The 25,376-nt window shown below is 37.7% G+C and overlaps 1 protein-coding gene across 2 annotated transcripts in view; it reads right to left on the bottom strand.

Annotated features, from left to right (window-relative positions):
- spns2 (SPNS lysolipid transporter 2, sphingosine-1-phosphate) overlaps window positions 1-25,376 on the bottom strand; it is a 64,959-nt gene that overhangs the window by 10,098 nt on the left and 29,485 nt on the right. The window contains exons 1-10 of one of the 2 annotated variants that reach the window (XM_077546969.1): window positions 21,323-21,472; window positions 19,289-19,425; window positions 16,425-16,576; window positions 14,236-14,302; window positions 10,671-10,813; window positions 8,639-8,806; window positions 7,761-7,950; window positions 5,095-5,160; window positions 3,882-3,980; window positions 1,080-1,243 (exon numbers count right to left, since the gene is read on the bottom strand). In XM_077546969.1, the coding sequence (XP_077403095.1) occupies window positions 1,080-1,243; window positions 3,882-3,980; window positions 5,095-5,160; window positions 7,761-7,950; window positions 8,639-8,806; window positions 10,671-10,813; window positions 14,236-14,302; window positions 16,425-16,576; window positions 19,289-19,425; window positions 21,323-21,347 (1,211 nt within the window). In that variant the 5' untranslated portion in view covers window positions 21,348-21,472. Of the gene's footprint in view, window positions 1-1,079; window positions 1,244-3,881; window positions 3,981-5,094; window positions 5,161-7,760; window positions 7,951-8,638; window positions 8,807-10,670; window positions 10,814-14,235; window positions 14,303-16,424; window positions 16,577-19,288; window positions 19,426-21,322; window positions 21,473-25,376 lie in introns of those variants that run through there. The other variant, XM_077546968.1, reaches the window with a different exon arrangement.

Here is a 25,376-nt window from a genome sequence, read left to right on the forward strand (position 1 = left end):
TTGTTGGATAAAGTTATTGGGCAATGCAATACTTTGATCTATTTAATCTCAAATGTACTTATTACCGACATAACCGCCCTTTGGAGTCATTGTTCTGCGTTTGTTGCCGTTTTTCCAGGAACAGAGCCCACAGAAACCACATCACAGCTAACTTATGGCCACATCACTCGAAGGCCTCTGTAAAATTATATATTTAACAATACACAGAGGACATATTAACAGCTTGGATGGTGGCCTGACAGGAGAGTTTCAAAGTACTGTACATAGTTCTCTTTCCACAAACCCTTCCCAAACATTTCCCAGCGACGTTACGTTTCAAGCTCTTACAATTGTTAATAGATTTATTTATTTATTTTTGCTTAAGCGATAGCAAATGTCTCATTTCTCTTCATGAGGTGTTCCAGCGTGGAAACGACAAGCACACGGCGAATAAGACAAAGAGGCTGACTGACCGGAGACAAGAAGTCAGGCATCAGACTGCCATCCTGTCTAACAATATCCCTCATCTTTAACAGGAAGGAAGCCATTTCTGACAGCGCAGGCAGCAAGGGAGTATGTCAATGTGATAAAAAAAAAAGTTGGACAAAATAAGCAGGAAAAAAAAAAAAACAACGAGGTCATACCTCACACCCTTGCTTAGCCTTTTAAGGCCATTGGCAGCTACCGTGCACTCTGTTCATTGACGTCTATAGCCGTCAATGGCAGTGAATGAGTTAAAGGAGAAGTCAACCTCAAACATTTCTTGACAATTATATGTTATATGTGACCACAAACATGACATTTTGATTAATATTACATTTTTTGGAATATGAGTTAGGAAGAAAAATCCAGCCGTTTTTATCCATCTCAGGGGGCGGCCATTTTGCCACTTGCTGTCGACGTAAGATGAAATCAATGTTGCTCGGGCAACACCCAATCAGAGTGCATATCATTGTCAAGAAATGTTTACGGTTGACTTCCACTTTAAGGCTTATCAATGTAGACTAAATACATGTAAGGTATTGACGACATTCTGCTTAATGGTCGAGTCCCCCTTCACTTCAGATCTCAACGTTCGGGGATTGCCAAGAGCCACTTACTGATTCTGAGCCTTCTCTCGGTCATCCAGAAAGAAGAGCGCGGTGGCCAGGAAGAACATGCCCCCCAGGACGATAATGAAGGGACAGAGCATGAGGGCGTAGCCCAGACTGAGGAAGCGCCACAGCGCCGACGTCGTGTAGCTCTGACGAAGGCTGTCGGAGATCTGCAACACGGCAGAGGAGAAAGGATCGGCTTTAGCATACACGAAATGGTGTTCTCTTGGTCATATACAGGATTTTTTTTTTTTATCATGGGAACAGATGAAATCAACCATTAGCACGAGAGTGCGTCTGCATGGATAAAAGTATTGGGTCTTAGGTTCTTCCAAACCAAACTAAAAAACATTCCTTGGTGAAAATGGCATTCTCCAACTGTTCCCACAGAATTGTATACTCCAAAATGTCATGGTAAAATGAAAAAGTAGGATTCAAGGGGAACCCCAGAGTGATAGATTATGTTTGGTTATATAGTGTAATTCCAAGGGAATACATTTTACTCAAAGAATAACACCAAGAGGAGAACAGGCCTCAGTGTACCTCCATTCATATCTCAACACAGCGACAAATGTGATGGAGAGGGTCGTGGGCTTAAAATAGACTGGTAATTATTCCGAGGCATGCAAAGTAAGGACAAGAGCTTCTTGTGAGAGAGTGACAGTCTCCGAGGTCAAAACCCTGGCTGAAGCACATTGATTTTATGTTCACATCAGCAAAATGGAGGGACAGGAGTGTGTGTGTGTGTGATCATGTGTGTGCAGCGTTCATCTTGAGCAGTGCAGGTTTTGTTCACGTGCGTTTCCTGCTACTATAAATAATTGCCCTTAGCCAATGCAGCTTTGCTAAAAATACATAAACAGCTGCCCGTCTTAATTGTATTTTACACTCTGCTGTCCAACCCATTAAAGGCTATTACAGTGTACAAGAAACACATCTGAATCTTAAGTATTGGCCGAGTATGTAAATAAATAGTCACAAAGCCATCCGAGAAACATAAAAAATAACAATGACCAACAAAACGGGAAGCCTGCCAGTTCGCTACTTAGCGGCCCAAGTTTCTTACATGAAAAAAAAAAAAAAAAGGAAAATCAAGGTCCAATCTGTGCTCATTAAAGGGGGGCACAGTACGGACCTGGAAAAAAAAACTCTACACATAGCAATCCTCATGTCAAAATCCAAAAAAGAAGCTGAGTCGCAGCTTTCTCCCGTGTTACGCAATCACAGGATCGGCGCCAGGCTGCACGGGTGGCTCCGTACTGTATCTGCCTGTGCTCAGTGAGCGTCACGATGACTCCATTGCACTTGCATGCTAAACCTCAGTTTAGGAACTGAGGCACTGAGCAATGACGCACTTGGAGCATTGTGGCTCTTGTTGGTCGGCGGTGTGAAACCCTGGGACTTTCACTGCTGCGGGCAGATGGAAAATGTTGGGCGCTTTGGTTAAGAGTGCTGATACATTTCCATTCAAAACGCAGTTTGGTTATAGTAAACATTTTACGGTGCACTTTTTGAAACTCTATTTTGGGAAACAAATCATTTTTGGTACCCCAAGAAGTGGTTAGCGGAACGTTCAAATGTAACCACGCGCAATAAAATAGAAAACAATGTTTATTTTCCCCCAATCATAGCCAGATGTACAGTATACTTTATTATTTATTAATATTTTCTCTGGCATTCGTCCGCATTAGGGTTGTGGGTTAACTGACATTTCATACTGAATTTAGGATAGAAGAATTTAAACCACTCAAAAATTCTGAGCTTTTGCTATGCAAAAAAAAAAAAAAGAAAAAAAAATCAGCTTGAACCACAATCCTCATGCTATAATTTCTAGTAAAGAAAAATATGGCTAATACTAAATGGAAAAGTATATTGGTGAAATATATTGAAAAATTGTGACATTATGCTTTAATATTATACAATATAATATTGTACGATATATAAAAATTGCACCAAAAAAATTATATTACATGAAATGAACTTTTAAATTTTTTTTATTTATTATTATTTATTTATTTGACATATTGAATGCCCAATAAAGGGTTATTAGCTGATGCTAAAAATATGTGAGGTGAAATACATTTAAGGATAGCTGAGAAAAAAATAAACCAAAAAATGACAAGTAAATTTATCACAAGCAGATTCCAAAGTTCTGATGTTCAAAATGTGAATGATTGGTTGTACAAAAGATGCGACTGGGGGTTTTCTTCAGTACCAATCAAGTGATCATTTTTGCTTTGATCCAATTTCTAGCATTCAAGCAAATTTTTTTTTTGAAGAGCTTGTCAGCAGTGTTCACTTTGTTCATTTGCGCAGCATTAAAAAAAAAAGGGAAAAAAAGAAAGAAGAACGGAGATCTCCAGAATGCCTAGACAGCTGTGGCTAAGAATCGGTCCGATTCAGGAATCAAAGACTTCCTCACCAAAGCCCCAAGTGAGCATTCCATACAATTACACAATATGCGATGTACATCTGTCAGGAAGTGTTTCCTCTGATAAACATAATGGCCTTTGATATCCTTGATGTCACTGCGGCGTTCGTGGTGACTCATGTTTTTGTGTTTTGTCATGTGAACAGCTCACCGTTCTTCCTGCGCACCTTAGTGGTGTTGCACGTGCGTGCGAGCCTTAGCTGGGTGCGACGGTTAGAATCACTCCCTGAACTCTGCTTATACTCGACCTATGAAATTCCTTTGGAACTCCAATGGAACAATGATGTCTCAGAGCTGTGCCTCATTTTGCAACATTGCAGCTCACATTCACAACCTGCGGTAAAGCTCGTTTCATTTCACTTTTGGGAGAGTCTTACCAGGCCTATTAGGTATGGACTTCCTGCATCACCCAGTAGGTGAGAGGTGAAGCTCTGGAACGCCACCGCCGTCGCTCTCCGCGTGGGAATAACGACAAACTGCACAGAGAGGTGACAATGAGCAAACGGAAGAATTTTGTCAGGTGATGATTTGTCAGGTTTCTATTGCAACACCATCAGTCGAGAATAAACTGATTAACTGACACACCCACACATGTGAGTTTAAATCATTTTGCTATCTTGACTCACTTAAAAAAAAAAAAAAACATTAAACAAGTTAGTCAATAATCTGTGTTTTTGTTGTTTAATTTGTTTATGGTTTTGCCCCATGGTTTTTTCAATCAAATTTTTGGACTTTAACTCTTTGACTGCCAGACGTTTTCAGAAAAGGGATGCCGTGGGTGCCAGCCGATTTTAAGCATTTTGACTGATCTTTCAAGGTCCATAGAAAATTATGTGTTTGGACTATGGAAACGCACATACTGCCAAAAAAAGATTGGACTCTCATCTTCCATCAGAAAAAAAAGTTTGTTTCTACCTTATTCCGTTTTTGAGTAATCAACAATAGAAAATGGTTAGTTTCACCTGTTTTGAAAAAAAAAAAAACGTCTTTTAACGTCTTTGGCACTCCTCCATAGGATTTTACTAAACGTTATTTAACGTTTTTGGCAGTCAAAGAGTTAATATATATGCTATTGTGATTTTGACTCCCCACCATTTTTTGCCTTGAAACGACTGACAAATAATACTTCAGATTTACACATTTCAAATTTTTTCAAAAATTCACGCCTCCTTATCCCATTATTTCCTGTTTTATTTTAAATCTGAGCAACTAGGGTGTAGCAGAATGGATTTTGCTCCTCTTTAAAAAAAAAAAGAAAAAAAAAAGTAAACACACACACTGTAACCTCATTGAAAAGAGAAAACTCTCAAAAACAACCATCGAAAAGGGAGAAGCCAAAAGAAACAACCATTTGTCATCACCCAGCTAAGTGGCTATAAACATTTTGGGATAATTTTCACTCAGGCGAGTTTGAATGAGGATAAAAGGCCAAGTGCGTTGAAAAACACATTTGAAAAGAACCCGTGTTCGTGCGGACATCTCATCAGCCTTCACAACTCAAAAATACAACATAAGTATTTGTAATTAAATTGGTAAAATAACAGAATTCCCGGAGACGTCAAAGGATAAGTATGGGTTTTGAGTACTCACCATTAAAATGTCGGCCGTTATGGCCCAGTTCAGGAAGAGCAGCGTCTCTCCTATGAAGATGCAGACCTAAATAAAGAGGACAACATTTTGCATTATATAGCAACAGCGATTAAGAGCGACCAGTTTCCACTGTGTGGTTACGAGACACCAAGCCGCAAGAAGACTTCTGTGTGTGGGCATGCGCTGCCGAATACAACTGCTTGGCTTGCTGCGGTTGAAAAACATGTGATTAGGAATTGGCTCAATTGTACGCAAACGCGCAGGTCTTCAGTTTGATTCCGATGAGACAAGCCGAAAAACTGCATGGATGATAAAGATTATATGCCTTGCCTTTATATATATCCATAGTTTGGCTCCGGTTTCAAGATGCTAGCCCTACTTTATGTTCTTTTGGGTGGAGCTGTAAACTTTGAATAGCTTGTTGTGGTTCGTACGTACAGTACATGAAAGGTGCGGTAGCAGCTGCGATTTCTATTTGGCTCTTTTCTTAAATACAAACCCGTCGGGATTTGTTTGCAACAGATCTATATGGGCCGCTTTTGTGTGGCACGTTTAAACCGTGCCTGTTGACGTGTGCTGTTTTCTGCCCGAGGAAATACCCCAACTGCCCGCGCGCCAGGCCTCTGGAGACGCGGCTGCTGCGAACGCTGCAAGCCCAGACGCTATGACCGACACGTCGCCTCTCAAGAGTGAGGAAGAAAAGGCCTTTCATCCCATTAGTTATGTGTTGACGATACAACAGCTGCGAGGGGTCAATCTGCCTCGACAAAGCAAAGCTGACCGCTACAACCGTGTCACACTCCATAATATGACACATCTGTCAGCAAGTGCGCCGTGAAACCTGAGCTGATCTCTTACACGAGGGGCTGCACTGTGAGTTGAAATGACTTTTTAACAAGTGAGAGGTCTGAGAACGTTTTGGATGCTGAAAGGAGTTGAGTCACCTGTTTTGGAGTTTTGATATATTGAGATCATTGATATATATATATTTTTTTTGCACATTTTCAGATTATTGGGGATATTTTTGAAAACCTGAAGCAAACATTGATAAAACTGAAAATCTGAACATATTGTCCATTCTGAATGACTGTTGGAGACAATCATAAGAAGGAGTCATGCATCTTCATTTTCCAAATTTAAGGGTAATTTTCCATAACTCAGCCTTCCACGAACACTTCCATCAGTTCAAACTTCATGCTGTGCTTGTGATGTTCTCTCACATTTTCCATTGTGTGTATATATATATATATATATATATATATATATATATATATATATATATATATATATATTCTAATGAATAATTAAATAGTCCCAAAAATGTCCGAGTCCAAATTTTTTGGTGGCCAGAAAAATATTTAAAAGTTAAAAAAAATTACCTAAAAATGTCCAATAAGAATAAGTGACCACAAAATGTCCAAAAAGTGTCCATGAAATTGCCAAAAAGAGAATTAGAGAATTGAATAATAAAGGCAGAAAAGAAAATGTTCAAAAAGAAAAAAAAAAATCATAAAATATTTTTGGAATTGCCCAAAAAGTCAGAAAATGTATTAATAATAATGTTTTTTTTTTTATAAAAGGCAGAAAAGAAAACATTCAAAAAAATCTCCAAACCCAAAAAAAAGAAATCCCAAAAATTAAAATAAAAGGTCAACACAATTTCCAAACAAGAAAGCAGAAAATAATGTCCAGAAATAGCCATTACATTTTCAAAAAAGAAAGAAGAGAGGCAGAAAATGACCATAACATGGCCATAAAAGTGCCAAAAATGGCAGAAATTGGACAGAAAGTTAGAAAAATATAAAATAAAATAAAAAAATGTATGAAAAATGAAGTCTGGAAAAATAAGGAGTAAAAAAGGTAGAAGAAAATAAATGTCAAAGTATTTTAATTAGCTCTTGGGCCCTCAGTAGATTAGACTTTGTAACAACCTTTAAATGTTTTGCTGCTCCAGACAAATTTTGTGTTGTTTATTTGGCCTAATATGGCTTTTTTGGACAGGAAAGGTTGCTGACCCCTAGCCTTGGCAAATCAAGATCTATAAATCCATTCTTCAAGTCCTGTATATTGTTCGTCAAATTTTGTGAACTGTCATCAGCCTTTAACATGGTTGCCAATTTGTATTTCCACTCCTTTGTGTGAGTTATACTGATGGTTATGTGGAGCAGAATGTTTTTTTCCCCTCTTGTTCTGTTGTCACGCCAGGAAACAGAGGAGTTGCTGAGGTAAGCCAAGGTCATATATTAAGGAATCAGGGTATGGAAGACTTGTGTCGCATGTGCTTTTGTGCAAAATATCATCCATCTATTCCCACTTTCCAGCATTCTTAGCGGCCAAAACTGTTGAAAGTAATTTCCTGTTCCTTTGGGCCTGATAAGACTGAGAAGTAAGTGAGTCTAGCCTGCCAGCGTTCATTGTTTCATGGCCATAAGTGTTAAGCTGCACCCTTCCGACTTTACACAGCAACAAGACACACAAATTTTGTCAATCGTTGACTTTTAGGCACGTCATTTTTGGTCAGTTATGGTCTATTAGCATGGGCCCCATCCTGATAAGTTACTACAGTGGTTAAAACTATAACACTTTCAAACTAGGTCTATTTTCTGCCGATTGATAAAGGGTTGAAATACAAGCAAACATTTTCATGTGTCACATGTGACTCTTACATAAGCTCCTATGATGTTCTTCTTTGCCACGACAAAAATAAGGCAGATGAAGATGGCCGAGCCCAGCATGCTGACGGCGCACACGAGGGGGTCGGCCCGCTCCGTCTTCTTCCGACATAGGCGCGTGGTGGCGGCCCCGATGAGCACGCCCAGCAGGCCCGTGATGCACGTGATTGCCCCAAAGATAAGACTGGAGGCAAAGGGGGAAAAAATATTGTTGCTGCACATGTAGGATTGTGGTTACAAAGTATGGAAGCGTATTGCATTCACTTGGGAAAAAAAAAAACTCCTGTTTTTCTGACAATTTTTTTTGGGTTGCTTTGTTTTTTTGAGTTTTTTTTTCCTTTCTTGTTTTTCTGACTATTATTTTGGGTTGCTTTGTTTTTTTGAGTAATTTTTTTTCTTTCTGTTTTTCTGAATATTTTTTTCAGTTTTACTGAAAAAAAAAATTGTCCAAAAAATATTCAGAAAAACAGGCTGAAAAAAAATTATTCAGAAAAACAGGAGAAAAAAATATTCAGAAAAACAGAGGAAAAAAATTATTTAAAAAAACAGAAAAAAATTATTCAGAAAAACTGAGGATTTTTTTTTTTTAAACAGAAAAAAAATTATTCAGAAAAAGAGAGGATTTTTTTTTTTAAAAAAAACAGAAAAAAATTATTCAGAAAAACAGAGGAATTTTTTTTTTAAAAAAACAAAAAATATATTTAAAAAAACAAAAAATATATTTAAGAAAACAGGGGAAAAAAATATTCAAAAAAACAACGCTCCCCCAAAAAAATTAGACAGAAAAACAGGACTTTTTTTTTTTTTTCAAGTGAATGCAATACGCTTCCGTAACAAAGTTTGAATTGAATGTTTAATCATTTGTTTTTCACCTCTCTGAGCTGTTGCAGATCGCTTTACTGTCGCACAGCTCTGCAGTCACAGTTGCAGTCTTCTGTACCACCTGAGCCCTGACAAGGTAGATGGGAATCCACATCCCAAATGCACCCGTCGCAAAGGACACGGCGGCGGACGCCAGGGACGAGAACACGTAGCTCCGACTGGACATAGACACAAAAAAAACCCACACAATATTAGCTCAGGGCAAGGGGTTTGCAACCTTTCCTGTCAAAAGAGCCATTTTAGGCCAAATAAATAACAAAAAAATCAGTGTGTTACTGTTAGTTTAATGTACTGAGGACCCAAGAGCTAATTAGAGCTGCACCGTAACACAAAATTCTGCAGCGTCCAATACTTTTGACATTGACAAGACATTCATTTTCTTCTACCTTTCATACTTTGTTTTTGAATTTTTTGTGTGTAATTTTTCATACTTCGTTTTTCATAAATTAAAAAACATTTCTGTCTTCCTGCCAAATTTCTACCATTTTTGGCAATTTTATAGACATATTATGGTACTTTTTGGCTATTTAATGGCTATTTTTTGTCGGGGGTTCCCCCTGCCTTTTTTGCTAGCAGTTGACATTTTTGGCAATTTTGTGGACATTTATGGCTTTTTAAATGTTTTCTTTTCTGTTATTTTACCTTTTTTTAAATTAATACATTTTCTGAATTTTTTGGTAATTCCAAGAATATTTTATGGTAATTTTCTCCCTTTCTTTTGTTTTTGGTCATTTTAGGTTTATTATTATATTTTGATTGTATTATTTTCTTTCATGGACATTTGATGGTAATTTTCTGTGTTCCCTCTTTCTTCTTGGATATTTTATTGTCCCTTTTAGGACATTATTAGGTTTTTTTTTTTTTTTAAGTAAAGAAATTTGTACTCATATATATACTAATTATTAATTTTTATCTAATTCATTTGAAAAATATTTTCACAAAAAATACAAATACATATCTAAAAAATAATAATTTCTACAATTTTTTTTTTTTTAGAGATCCACAGGGAGCCACAGGAGAGGGACTAAAGAGCCACATGTGGCTCCAGAGCCGCAAGTTGCAGACCCCTGGCTTATGGTATGGTTGTCAAACAAATTTTCATCACGGGCCTTTCAATGTGGTTTTCAGTACGTGGGGTGCAAAACAATTCAAGGATGGTTCGATTTGAAACAAGTATGAGTCGATTCAGTTCGATTTAATATTGTGCGGCTCAATCCAAGAAAGTATGATGCATTGACTTTTTTTCCTTCATTTTACATACATTTGATCAAACTTACAGGTACAGTAAACGTGCCATTTCCTTCTAAGATAGTTCTCTCCAGTAAAAAGGCTATTTGATACTTATCGTGATATATTTAATTGGAACGATTCAATTTGGCTGGATTCGACTCACATCTTTTAAATGGAAAAAAAATAATAATTCTGTTTCAAACTTTTTTTTTGTTTGTGTTTGTACTAGATTGTTGTCATGCAAACAAACCCTTAAAGCAGCTCCTATGCTAAGTGCTAATAAAATGAAATGCAGCTTGGCTTGACAGTTTTATGTTGGCGACAAAAAAAAAAAACAGGCAATTAAAACCAGCTTTCAGAGTCACTGAATGTAGAAGATTGTGTTGGCCAACACTCACACTGTTGCTCAGATGAAGAATATGGTGGCTCACCTCGAATATACTTCGCAATAAACCCCTATCGCGAAGTGAACTTTATATCATTGGAAAGCTATTTTAAGAAAAGTGGCCACCAAAGGTCACCCAATGACAAAAGTGCACACTGTCACACACACTGAAGGCTGCCTTCGCTCACAGTCGAGCAGTGTTACTGAGTGGCGGCAAGTGATTGACAAAGACTCACTGTGTCTGCTGTTGACATTTCCATGACTCTATTGGCTTCTGTCGGTTAGCCACATTAAAATGTATATTTTCATCTAAAACCCACACACATCCCAAAAATCCGCCTGTCCGGGCGGGCGGGTTGCATGATTCGGATGCGACTGTGGATGTAATTCTCACTCGGACGTCTTACTTTTTAGCGAGCGCCTTCATGTCGCATAACCATGACGTGCGGGTCTTGATGCGTCCTCCCATTTGGTCGGCACTTCCTCTCTTTGGTTCAGGTACAAAGAGCAGGATCAGCGCGGCTGCAGTCATCCCCAAAACTGGAGACACCTATTGAGACAGTTGTTTAAGGCTTTGCACGACACTGGAATCACACTGAAGGCAGGACCGTGTTTGGATGAGTACACTTCGGTTGCAGGACAAGGAATGGTGTGTTTAAAGGATGAATGGATGGCCGCTGTGTTTGCTGATACGCTTGACATACTAACTTTTTACACACATGCTGCTTTCTCCGTGTGTGTGTGTGGGACGCTATATAAACATATCCACAATATTTTCACACTTACAACAAAATTACTCTAAGTGCATGCATAATATATGTTTTTTTGTATTTGCCTTACTATTTTATTAACAGTTGGCTGCTGTACTTGTGTATAGGGTAGAATACAATAAAATTTTAATTACATCCATGTACTTTATAGTATAGCGTGGTCTGCACTTATATTCATCTATTGCAGGGGTCTGCAACCTGTGGCTCTGGTGTATCCCTGTGGATCTAAAAAAACATTTTTTTTTGTAGAATTTTATTTTTTAAACATTTTTATTTTTTAGAGAAACTATTCTTCAAATGAATTAATGATTTAGATTTTAAAAAATGTGTAGTTAAATATTCAAGTACAAAATTTTAAGAGATGAATGGTAGATGACATTTTTTTTAAACTGACCAAAAAATGACAAAAAAGTAACCATAAAAAGCAAAAATGTATGATAAAATGTCCACAAAATTGCCCAAAATGTCAGAGAATTGAATAATAATAATAATAATAATAATAATAATAATAATAATAATAATAATAATAATAATAATAATAATAATAAAAGGGCTGAAAAGAAAACGTTCAAAAAGTAACCACAAAATGTCTCAAAACAAAAGAAGAAAGGGAGAAAATTATCATAAATTGTATTTGGAATTGGCCAAAAACTCATTCAAAAAGATTGATAGCAAAAAAAATGTCAAAAAATAGCCATAAAATGTCCAAAAAAGGAAGAAGAGAGACAGAAAATTACCACAAGCCCATAAAATTGCCCAAAATGTCAGAAATTTGACATAAAGGCAGACAAGTCTAAAAATGTATGAAAAATTACATAAAAAAAAAAAAAGATCCAAAAAAATGGAAAATGAAATTTAGTAGAAAGTTAGTTCTTGGGCCCTCAGTACATTAGACTAAGACTAACACACTATTTCATTCATCACAATGTTCAAATGTTTTGTGGCTCCAGACAGATTTTTGGTCATTTATTTGGCCTAAAATGACTCTTTTAACAATAAAGGTTGCTGACCCCTGATCTATTATAAGGAAGCATGTGTGTGTTTTATGCGGCTCGACTGATCCAAAAACAAAACTGTCATCTTCCAGAGCAAATTTTCTTTATATCACATAAGTAGCTTATGAAACCGCGTCATCGGCACAAATAGTGCGGCGCACCAAGTGAGTGCACTGAGGCTCATATGTGAGTATTATGTGAGTATCTCCGAGTCGGATGTGGGTAATGTGGTTTATTTTGCTGATAGCTGCAGTCTCGGAGGTGTGAGGATTACACACATCAATCATTTTCTTCTTTATAACTTGTCAAGTCTGCAATGCTATGAATATTAATAACTTCATTGCAAGGATTTAATTAATGTTATATTTGTATGCTGCTCTATTTTGAGGACACTTTGTAATACATTTACTTTGTTTTCAAAAATTCCCTTTATTATCATTCAGTATGGCAAAACCATGACTTTTAACCCTTTAAATCCCAAAGGGCCCATTAGGTACTTCCTGTATGTATGGATGGTTGACAATCCCACAAGCAACTGCTCTCCCCCCGTCCGCGCCTCATTTCTTTGGCTCCCCTTTTTGCCGAAAACCTTTTGGCCAAACAAGGAAGGTCGCAGGAACACGGTGGGCGAAAACAAGCGGAAGCTCAGTCGAGTCATTTTCACTGACAGCAGGATACCGCTGGTGAAAACACGTTTCATGCCTTCATATTTGTTTTCCTCCCACATGCCGTGCCACTGACTAATTGGCTTTTGGATTGTTCTGCTAGAATGTCACTGTGGCCACGGTGGAACAAACTGCCCTGCTCATTGTTATGTTTTTAATGTTCCACCAAGACCAGTAGGAATTGACTTCCTGTTTCCCTGAACCGAGCGAAGTACCTGTCATGTTCAGGAATCCAAAGAAATCCTCTGTGACCTGCTGAAGGAATGTTTATTTTCTGCCTTTAAATGTCAGTTGCTTCATTAGAGGAGTCACGGCCTTAGCATTGTTTGAGGTTTTTAAAAGATGGCCTGGAACGTCAGCCACACCTGCGCAATCCTGTTAGACATTTCACCTAGTTTGCTTCCATTATGAATGCTTTACAACTCCCATGTTTTGTTTTGTCACACATTCACTTGAGTTGCAGTAAAAAAGAAAAGAAAAGAAGACAAGTACAAAGACAAATGTTTACACTTGCGCTCATCCATATCTCAATCATTTCTAGTAATGTTCACAAAGAGAATTTATTTATTTGAGTATTGGCGTATGGTCTGTTTGATGTATTGAAGTAGAAGTTGTTATGTATGCTAATTTTCGTTAGCCGCTTGTGTTTCGAATTATAGTAGTGTTAAGCTAGTGAAAAGTAGCCTCTATGCTAATTCCCGTTAGCCCTTCTATTGCGTTTCAAATTATTTTAGCGCTAAACTAGTGGATTTTAATTACAGTAGCATCTACGCTAATTCCTGTTTAAAATTAAATGTTCACGTTAAGCTAGTCAGTTTTTATAACAGTAACATCTCCGCAAAGTGTTACGATATTGGATCTTTTTTAGACAAAATTATATGGTTTGCGTGAACATTTTGATGTTTAAATACATAGCGATTATTATTTTATTTTTTTATGAGTTGGTCTTACAGCAACCTCCAACTGGGGGTCCATATGTATAGTATTTATGTGATGTCATATATGATAGTGGAAACAGTCGCTAATACTTTAAAGAGAGTTTTTTAATAATGTGCGTTTAATAGGTTCAAATGGGTTTAAACGTGTGGGAAGGGTAAAATAAAGGAATGTTGTTGTTTTTTTTTGAATATTAAATGATTTTTGATGTTTGGAATGTATCAGAAATTACAATTAAAATGAATTATACTAACTTAATACATTTATTCCCAGATCTCATTTTTGGAAAATAGTACACGGTTATATACATGCCATTTTAAATTACAGAATGTAACCAATGTTGCTTGCAATAATAATCATTTTTGCAAAGTTTTCTGAAGGATGCTGGAGGCTGTGTCAATGTGCGTAGGATTTGTTTATCCTTTAGTTGTATTTGCACTGTCACTTCCTTGCAATGTCCATCCTTGTGTGCCCTCCTGTGTTTCTGACCCCTCTGAACCCGGATCCATGACGGACCCGACCACAGCCCTGCAGGAGGGGCTCTAAATCTGTCCTGGTGTGGGTTTGTTTGTGTGTATAATGTAGATGTAATGTTGATGCCCTTACCCTCAGTGCCCAGTGCCAGTCTCCTCCAGCCAGCTTGGCGCCTGTGCCCAGGATGTAACCCAATCCGCTGCCGGAAAACAACACAACTGCCGATTAGCTACACACCACTGACACATGGATGTCATTTATATATAAAGTGTATGACTCATCGTCCTGACTTTGCTTGCTGTGTTTGTTTTCCATCCTTTCCAATTTGTCGCTAAACACATCCTGTTTGCAGCCTGATTAAAGAGTTGACTGTCTGCGCACTTGATGTTGATGAATTGTAGATGGATATAGCAGTTGCAACAAGGCTGATTGGCTAATTGGTCCATTTGTGAAAACAGTTGCGTGTTTGGCTTTGTCTTTGATTGGCACAGGGTGTGTTGGGAGTCGTAGCAGCTTATTTTTAAGGAAAACATACCAGGTTCGCAAAAGTAGCTGTGATAAGTTATTGTGATGAATAAAACTCAGCGTTTAATGGAGGGGGGGGGCTGTAAATTCACTAGGGACAAAGGAGCAATCTTATCAGAGTGCAGACAGAGTATGTTTGGAATGTACAATACTGACAATAAACCATAAATCTACTGCAAGTAGTCAGAGGTCGAGGCTTGAGTAGCAACTTACGTCGCACAAGCTAACTAGTACAAGTAGAGCTATGGCTGACGACTCATGCGGCAACATTGTGGCGTCGCTCCTCTTGCTACATCACACACAGCGTGGTGAAATAAAAACAATGTAGGAAAATATCATTGCGGTCTGTGAGCACCGAGCCAAAAAGTGTGGTGAATGGATAGTGAGGAAGTTAGCATCTGGTGAGTGGATTAGTTTGTTTACAGCTGTTGAACTGTCAGCCAAGATAGCATTTAGCAGCTAAAGTGATAACACATTCATCGGTCACCAGATTGTCTAGTGATGCTCAAACTTTTTTTTTTCTGTTGGAGCAGAAGAAGGAGCGCCTCCAGTTCTCTGCTCAAAGCCAGTCCGGTTTGAACCTGATAGTAATGCCTTACATAAGCTACAAGCTATGCTAATATCAACACGAACATAAGAATGACACTGCTAGCGTGTTTAAGACTGGAATTACAGTAATTTCTGGACTATAAGGCGCACCTGACTATAAGACGCGCTAGCTAAATTTGGGGGATACTCAAGTTTGTCACACATATAAGCCGCACCCGACTATAAGCCGCACATGTTTTAATGTTACCGCACCGGGCTCTTGCTACTTTCTTTTCCATAATGAGTGCGCAAATTGTCTCGCTCTTGTTCTGTCTCTCTTACTGTATTTGGGCTCACTTGGTTTGTTTTGCTCTGCCTGACGCTCTTGCGCTTCCTATATAGTGCACCCCCTTGTGATCTGATGGATAAGCTGCACCTTTGTATTAGCTGGAGGGTCGAATGCAAGTGAAAAAAGTAGCGGCTTATAGTCCAGAAATTATTGTAAGTAATTTTTTTTTTTTAAAACCTCCACAAAATTAGAAAGCTACTCCTCAAATTAAATCAATGATTTGCAAAACTACTCCACAAAGGAGGGGAAAAAATGAGCAAAAGCAAACTTTAAAAATAAATGACTTTCCTGTGATTTGGGTTTAACTCTTGAGGTCATTTCCTTGAAACGCTTGCAACAATGTCAGTATTAGTATAAGTGTTGCTGGGCAGTTTAGTAGAACCCAAGCATTTTGGCAAGTCATAACACACTGCTCAGAGGTCACTTTGCTTTTTCCCTGACTATTTACAGTCCAAAAACATCATGAACAACCACATAATGAAGCTCCCGCAGCCTAGAGGATTACGTAATGATTCAACTCGTGTTGTTTTGACATATTATATTTATGTAATTTCAATGAAATGTTACAGCATACGTTTCTCTTTCTATTAGCATCTTCATACCACCGCCGGATTCTTCATGCATGAGGTCTGCATGCTGCTACGCACTGTACCGTTCATAATGTTAAACCTCAAAGGAGTTTTCCTGCGCTCCATCCACCGGTCCATTCATCTTTTATCACTCAGCTTTGTTTACTCTCTCCCTGTGGTCTTTTTTCTTATTGAATAAAGGGAAAGGGCTGCAGATTTGCGCTTAAAATGCTTCCAATTCCCACACCCCCTACACCACATATTTAAAGCTCTGCATTCTTGTGTAGGCGAAGTTGCTGCAGCTGCATGAAGGTAAAACACAAATGTTCACCAAACTTTCTGCCGCTTACCTTCCCAACGGGATGGCCAGGTAGAAGAAAGAGAGCATCATGGTGCGCTTGTTATTAGTGAACAAGTCTCCGATGATGGTGGGGGAGATGGACGAGTAGCTGGACTCTCCAATGCCCACCAACCCCCGGGAGAGCACGAACAGCCAGTAGTCCTGCAGAGAGATATCGAAAACTGCATGTTAAAACGTTCACATTTTAGAACTTAACTCATGTTGGGTGTGCCAGGGTCACACAACATTTGACTGAAGGGTGAACATAAGCGCACGCGTATGCTCACGCACGAACACATATCATACTGTAAATGTGTTCTTAAAATATAGAGTTAATGTCAATTTACTGTGAAGTGATCTAAGAATACTGCATCCATGTAAAAATGGCAAGAAATTTGCAGGTATCCAAATTTTCCCTTGGATGTGGGGTGGCCAGGGTGGTAGACACTCCTGGTCAAAACATAGCTCCGCCCCTGGATACTATTTAAAAAAAGCCATAAAATGTCCAAAAAAGGAAGAGAGGCAGAAAATGACTCCAATAGTCCATGAAAATTGGCAAAGATTTGACAGAAAGTCAGAAAAGTCTAATTACCATAAAATGTCCATGAAATTGCCAAAAATGTCAGAGAATTTAATTTAAAAAAAATGCAAAAAAGAAAATGTTCAAAAAGTAACCATAAAATCTGCAAATACAAAAGAAAGGCAGCAAACCACCATAAAATATATTATATTGACAAAACAGTCCCTTTTTTTTTAAAGCCATAAAATGTTCAAAAAAGGAAGAGAGGCAGAAAATAACCACAAAAATGTCCAAAATTGGACAGAAATTCAGAAAAGTCTTTCAAAAAGAAAAAAAAAGAAAAAAATAATGTAAAACACAGTATGGAAAATGAGTCATGACATGAGTCGTACACTAACACATTGCTTTGGCCATCCCAATGCTCAAATGTTTTGTGGCTCCAGACAGATTTTTTGTTATTTATTTGGCCTAAAATGTCTCTTTTGACCGGAAAGGTCGCTTACCCCAGTGCTAGTTGATCGTCTAGACCACACTGAAGGGGAAAACACTTTTAGTTGAGCTTTGAAATATATTTTTTCCAACTCTGAATGATCATCAGTTGTGAGTCGCTACAATATTAGCATTTTGTTACACTATGAATTAAGTAACTCTTAATGTACTGTATTGGAGAGGCACACTCCAAATGTGTTATGGACGCTGAGAACTCAATCCTCAATTCAACCGCAGCACTTCTCAGGAGGGAAGGACCACTTCATTTCATCTCAGCCTTAAGCTGCCTGACTGCATTTTCCCGCTCAGACAAATAAATGACTGCCATCTTGTCTCCGAGTGGTGGACACCCTCCTGAGACTGTCCGCATACACACGCACACACATTTCCATGTCTGCGCTGTCATTCCTTCCACAGCTAAAGAGACTCTGCGGGGAACTGGCCCGCTCACACTCACTGGAGACGAGAAAGCGGTCGACCCAAGTGCTGCCGTGTGCGCTGAGAACTTGAGTGGCTGCCAGTCAAGTGCCGTCATAATGGCAGCATGGTAGCGCTATTCATTACCTTGGATGTGGAGGTTATGTCTTCATCAATATGGATTTGTTTGTTTGGGTGCTTGGGTGACCTTCCGAGTACAATGTCTAATATGCCTGTCTGGAATTTCTATGACCTGTGGTTTTTATTTGTGAATTGTTGCATTTATAATTTGATGAAATTACACAATATTATAGTCCCCCCCCCAAAAAAAAAAGAAAAGTATTTTCAATGATATGTTCTATACAACCCCCACTAGTTTAAGAATGGTATTCTGATTAATATTGCATTTGTGGAATAAGGATGAAGCAATAAAATCCACCCATTTCTATCCATCTCAGCCATTTTGCCACTTGCTGTTGACTGATAATGACATCACAGTTGCTCAGGGCTAACGACCAATCGCGGCTCACCTGTTTTCTGAGTTTGGTCATGTGATGTTCGCAAGCTGAACCGTGATTGGTTGTTTCCTAGGCTCTGAGAAACTGTCAGTTAACATTTGAAAAACTCCCTCAATAAAAAAAATTAAAATAAAAGAAAAAATATATAAAATAAAATGATTATTTTTTATCATAATAAGAATAAATTATTATTTTATTACTATATTTAAAAAGTAAAGTATGTCTGTCATATTTTAACAGATCAAGTAGCAATTTGTTGTATCTTCAAGCGCAAAATTGCTTAATTGTAGCTACGAATGACGACCTCAGAAATACACATTGCATCCAAGTGCTAAAATGACGTTTTACAAAAAATACAAATAAAATTCTAATTTTCATTAAATTATTTAAAACTATTAGGAGTATCAAAATAGAAATAACAAAATTGATAAGCAAGGAGCACTCAAATGGTTCCATATATTTTTTAGAGTGAGGCATGAGGAGTCAAATTGGATTCCTCGCACTATTAAGCGTTCCAATCCTATATGGCCATTGAACCCTTATTGGCTTCACAAATGATAAATGTTTGAGCCTTGGTGGAGGTCTGCACTTTCTCAAGCGCTCTAACTGAAGACTTTGTTGTCTGCGTGCACATGAAGATTTTTGCTGTGGAAGTTATTCTCGCCATGTACTTGTTATTGTTGAATGCACACAAAGGCTCTTAGAGATATCAAAACAAAGCAGTCAAGGGGTAGCCAAACTGCAGTCTTATCTTCTAAAGCGTTGTAACCGAGACTAAACGTTAATTGGATGGAGGGCAAAGTTATAAAAGCCGCTAACTGAGCAACAGCAAAGCGGGAGTCTTTCTCAACAGGCGTGTCATTTCATTTCGCTGGTTTTCACGATAATGAGCTTGTCTGCGTTACGGACCGACATGCGCTGCCGACGTACCTTATTGCTGATGAAGGAGCTCAACAGCGTAACGGTGGACCAAAAGAAAATGCCGCAGCTCAGGATGGCCTTTCTGTTGAAGCGGTCGCCCAGGTAACCGAAGATGGGAGCTGCCACCATGAAGCTGCAGATGAACACTGTAGGGAGAAAAGAAAGAAATGACAATGACGCACTATGAAATATTTCTGAGAAAGATGAGTGTTTGTGCTTTGTCCGGCTATAAATAATTCCTCTCACGTCCCAGTGAAAGTCACATTAGTGTTTTAAAACGTTTTCACTAATTGCGCCGTTGCAATGTGGCCTCATTCTCTGGGATTTTTGTCGATATTTATGGGCAGGACCAGACTGACGCAAATAGATTTGGCAGATTTTGCATTTTTAATCCACTCACGCTGATTTTTGAGTCTTTATGCAGCAAACAGGGCAGCTCTTGACAGCATTGGGAGAGCAAAGGAGGCAGGCTGCTGTTTTGACACATTGTCAGCATAAAGATGTAGAGGGGGCCAGGAAAGAGAGGAAGGGGGGGAGCACATTATATAAGATACACGCATCCCAGCCTCAGACTCAACAGGATAAGAACAGGAATCCGATTATGGCAACATGTGATATGGCGTAAAAATAAATAGATGGCCTTTCACATCAAACAGCAGTAGTGACGGTACTTGACTATTAAAATATTTTCCCACCACAACTGAAAGTAGATCAATTTGAGAATCGATGAAAACCCAAATTATATCTGAATTCTGAACACCTCACTTTTTTTGTTCTATTTAGAGCTGCACCATAACAGAAAAAATATGCAGCATCCAATACTTTGAGATTCATTTCTACAACCTTTCATTTTCTGCTTTTGAATTTTTTCTGCCTTTTTTGCTATCTTTTTTTTGGGGGGCAATTTTTCATTCTATGGTCATTTTTAGGATTTCTTATTTTGTTTCTGGATATTTAATATTTGCATTTTAAATGTTATCTTTTCTACCTTTTTTTAAATATATATATTTTTTAATTCATTTATTTTTAATTAATCTCTCTGACATTTTGGAGGAACTTTATGATACATTTCTGCTTTTCCTCTTCCTTTCTGGACATTTTATGGTCACTTTTTCGACATTTTTAGGCAATTAAAAAACAACAACTATCATCTACCTTTTTGTCTCTTTTTCTGATAACTGAAAAATGTGGAGACTGACATTGTTTTTTAAATATTTAATTATCCATTTAAAAACTAAATGATGAATTCATTTAAATAATATTTTATCGAAGAAATTAAAATAATTTATTTTATTAGAGCCACATATGGCTTCAGAGCTGCAGGTTGCAGACCCCTGACTTAGTGGGTCACGCATTTACTGCACCATGAAGACTAATTGGACTATTCAAGTTGTTGTGTACGTGTATGCAAATTGAAATTGAATAGTGACCACAAACAGAGTAAAATTCTGAACATCTCATTGTTTAACTAGGGGGAATAAATAAAAACGTGAGCACTCCACACCCCGTCAGCACGAGGACGACAACAACGAAAACGTAAGCTTAATAAGTACGTTCAAGTTTCTATACAATCTTAATATGATTTACCTTAACCATAAACCAGGTTACAAAGGTCACAAATGAAACTCTGCGATACAGCAAATCCCCAGTAACATAAACGTGAAGTATAGCGAGAGAACACTGTAGATAGATAGATAGACAGATAGAATATAGCAGTAAGCTTAGCTAGCACCATAGTTAGATAGAATATAGCAGTTAGCTTAGCTACCATCATTGTTAGATATAGCAGTTAGATTAGCTAGCATCATAGCTAGATAGAATATAGCAGTTAGCTTAGCTAGCATCATAGTTAGAATATAGCAGTTAGCTTAGCTAGCATCATAGTTTATTTTCATTCCGCATTCGTCGCATTAGATAAGCGGAAGATGAATGGCATTCTACTTTTTCACTTCACTTTACTTTCTGCATCTCGTTCATTTAAATTGTGGTTCACATAAAAAAAAAACAAGTCAAGGTATCACCGTATTAAAATAAAATATTTACAATGAAAAGTGTTGGTGGCAGGCATCCCCAATATTCCGCCGACCTGTTCTTGCCTCTAATTTCTTGCTTCTCTCCTACTTGTCAGTCAGGAAAATGGACTGTATGAGGGTAAGTGCTGTAGGGTGATTGTGTAATGCTAAATGACACCAACCACAGCTTTAGCAATTGACACATACACGCACACACACACAAACACCAGCTGTTCCTTGTGAGACATTAATAGGCTGGGCCAGAGAGCATTAGTCCCCGTTTAGCAGCTTGTCAAAAATACACATCTTATCCTTAATGGGATGATTTGAAATCATTAACAAGGCTTCATATCACCCCTTTGTGTCTCTATTCCCCGTGCCTTTGTGATTTGTTGATTAGATGATTAGATAAGATATTGCAAACGGCTCATTATCACCTTGCTGCAGTGTCCACACGTAGCAGACTCGCGAACCTTGACATTGTGCTCACAATTTTGCAGCGTTAACCTTGTTCGATGTTTTGTGCTCAGATTTCAAAGCACAGCGCGAAGCCTCTGAGAAAATCGAACATCGCTGCTTGCTCCAATGTTGATTTTGATTGGTTTTCAGTCTACGTGTACCTGAATCCAACATGCTCATTTTCACAGTGGGGCTTTATTGAAATAAAATCATTTTTCATGCCCAAATAAGATCTTCAAATTATCTTCCCATATTCCTACAGTGAAAGTGGCACCAGAGGCACATTCTTTAATTCATTTGTTCCCAAAAACTTATAAATACATTTTATTTTAAATGTTTTAAGTGTCCCAAAGATCTATTTATACCTTTTTTTCATGTTTTTTTTTATTTTTATGCTAGAGCATACAGAAGGCTTTGATGCAGCCTTTCAACTGCAGAGAACGGCTAAGGAACTGGTAGTTATTACAAAAACGGCCAGCAGGTAGCAGCAGAGCAAAAGAGATCAACCAGGGCCATTTTGAAAAAAAAAAGCTCATTTATCCACAGTTCTATACAGATTTGTGAAAAATGATTAAACTTAGCTATATTCTAATGCTAATTGCCGCAAAACGGTGAAAGAAGAGACTCTAATCTTTCTTTAGGTAGCTTCCATGTTTTTATAGCAATAGAAACACAATATTCTGTGGGCCTTGCAAAATACGTCAAAATCCAGTAAAACAGCCAGGAGCAAACGGGATTGCTTCAGTGAAAATGGCTGGAAGTAAAAATAATGATCAGAGTTAGCTTAGTGCTAGCTAGCTAGCTAGCTACTATGACAGACACGACACGGATGGATTTAAAACTTTACCAAAAGTGAAAAAAACACCCTCGGTTCTGCCTTTGGCTAGTGTACAGCGAGGGATCCTTGAGTAAGCTATTTTAAACTAAAGAGCAAATCTTTTCCTTAGGTTGATGTTGACGCAGCTATATTAGTGTGTCGGCCGCATATGTACACTCCGATATGTGAGGTTTGGTTAGGGCTGGACTGGCCATCTGGTATGCAGGGCAGATGCCTGGTGGGCCGGCGTCTTTGGGGACCGATGTGCTATTCAATTATTATTTTCCTCTAAGTTACCCTGAGACACCGGCCCACAATTTAGAAGGAGCAGCTCATTAATCCATAAACAATATAGAGAGCAAACAGAACCAATTCACATGAGTGGTAGCCAAGGGTGGTCAGGAATCGGGCTGGGCTGATGGCGGGCCCAAATCAAAATGCCAGGGCCGATTATAAGTACAATGAGTAACCCATTTGAATGGATTTGGTGCTTAAATGGCAAACTTATATGCAAATGTGCATTTGGTGTGCACTGTGCATACACAATGAATCCATTCGCAGGCCGGGCCGCATTCCTTCAGTGGAAATGTACAGTGGAAATGTGCAGTATGACGTACAATAAACAACCATCAAGCAGGCAACATGCATAAAATGCTGCCCGTCCGCACAAGCCACATTCCATGTCGTCCACCATTAACTTCCTGTTTACTCAATCTAACGAGACACAACCACATGTCTTGTTTGATCTTAACAAAACTTTTAGAGATGTCTCGAAAGATCAGCAATCTGAAGTAAAAATAGTAAATGTGCAAAACAAGTGTGGTCAGACAACACAAACAGTTGCGTGGATGTTTATGCTGAGAAGAGAAAAACTGTTTGGATGGTGTCACGTGTAAAATGGCCTAGATTTATTTATTTATTTATTGGACAATTCTAAAGTGTAAATGTACTGAGCTTATGTAGCGCTTTCTACACCATACACCGTGCTCAAATCTAGACTTTAGTGACTCTACACGCAAACAAAGTTGACGTTTACACAGCTATACATTACAAAAGCTAAGTAAAATAACATACCTACCAAAATGTCCAAACAACTTTACCAAGATGTTCGAATGACTTTATTAACTCATTCACTGCCATTGACGACTATAGACGTCGAAAATTCATGTGAACTATTTCTATTAGTTAAATCAATATTTTTATTTATTTATTTAGTATAATAATTTTATTTAATTTCATTTTTTATGAAAACCTAGATTTTTTTTATTGTACATTTATAACAGATATAAAATTATCATGCGACTATTTGTGATTAAATGCCCCATATTTTTTTTTTTTTTTTTAATTAGGCCCGTCAGGCTATTACATTTTTTTTATTGTAAATAATCGCATGACTTCACTAGTTAACTAACGATTAATCACAAATTTTATATCTGTTCTAAATTTACAATACATTTTTTTCATACTCTTGTTAGCAAAAGTGGAAAAAAATGTTAAACTAATAGAAATAGTTTAAATTAATTTTTGACGTCTATAGCCGCCAACGGCAGTGAATGAGTTAATGCGTTCAAATTACTCTACATGGGCAGTTCCATGGTTACATAAGTAGTTATAGCTTTATTCTTAAATTCTTAGTAAGTTATTATCGTTTGAGACTATGTCTGTGACACAGTACCTATTTACAAAATCCAATTACTTGTTAAGTGATTCAGTTAAACACACAAAGATGCTTAAATTGCGACACAATGGTTTCCTCTGATTGGTGAGCGTCTCAATGAAAACTCATGAGATGACTCACCCCTATGAATACAAACCATAAGGAATAGAGCATCAGCAGGAAATACAAGCACAATTCTGTTCATATGAGTGTGTTAAGGCGTGTTCTGTTTATTCAGCATTTGCCTCTGAAACATGAAACTTACCTTTTTTTTTTTTTTTTTTCAGGAGAGCTCAGTATTGTTCATTCGATTTGACATCATCATTGCTCTCCTTTTTTTAAAAAACAAACAAACAAATAAATTAAAAAAATTTAATAAATGTTTTTTTTTTTTTTTTAAATATATATACATATACACATATATATATATATATATATATATATTTTTTTTTTTTTGTATGTGGGTGAGTATGTGTATGTGCGTGTGTGTGTGTGTGCGTGCGTGCGTGCGTGCGTGCGTGTGTGTATTCATCAGTTCACCTAAAGCCCATTAAAAAAAATCCCATACTAATAATATAATATAATAATAAATTGCCAAATGCAGAAACATCAATGTAAGTTATCACGATGTGGTGGCTCTCGCTAACAGACAGAATTAAGTAACCGGAATTAGGTTAAAAAATTCTATATACGTAGACCATGTTTCTATAAATTTTGATATTTGGTTTTTATTTGAGGCAGATATTTTTTCCATTAAAATGTGATTTATGAGGAGGTTAGACCATTGGTCGATATTCAGAGTTTGTTTATTTTTCCAGTTAACAAGAATTGTGTTTTTTTTGCGAAAATAAGGGCTACAAGTGTAGATTGAAATTGTTTATGTGGTAAGTCAGTTGTTGTTAGGTCACCTAGCAAACACAAGTTTGGAGATAAAGGTATCCTACAGTCCAAAATAGCGGAAAGTTTTTCTAAGACTTTAGTCCAGAAATACATAACCGGAGTACATAACCATAAAGCATGAACATAAGTGTCTGTAGTGTTTTGTAAACATTGGAGACAAATGTCGGAGTCTGAGTCTGAGTCTGAAACTTACCTGAAGACAGCACCTGCGAAGCTAAACATTTGCTTGTCTGATACCCATAGTTTGTAAGC

This window comes from Vanacampus margaritifer, chromosome 16 (assembly GCF_051991255.1).
Source record: "Vanacampus margaritifer isolate UIUO_Vmar chromosome 16, RoL_Vmar_1.0, whole genome shotgun sequence".
NCBI classification, from domain to species: domain Eukaryota; kingdom Metazoa; phylum Chordata; class Actinopteri; order Syngnathiformes; family Syngnathidae; genus Vanacampus; species Vanacampus margaritifer.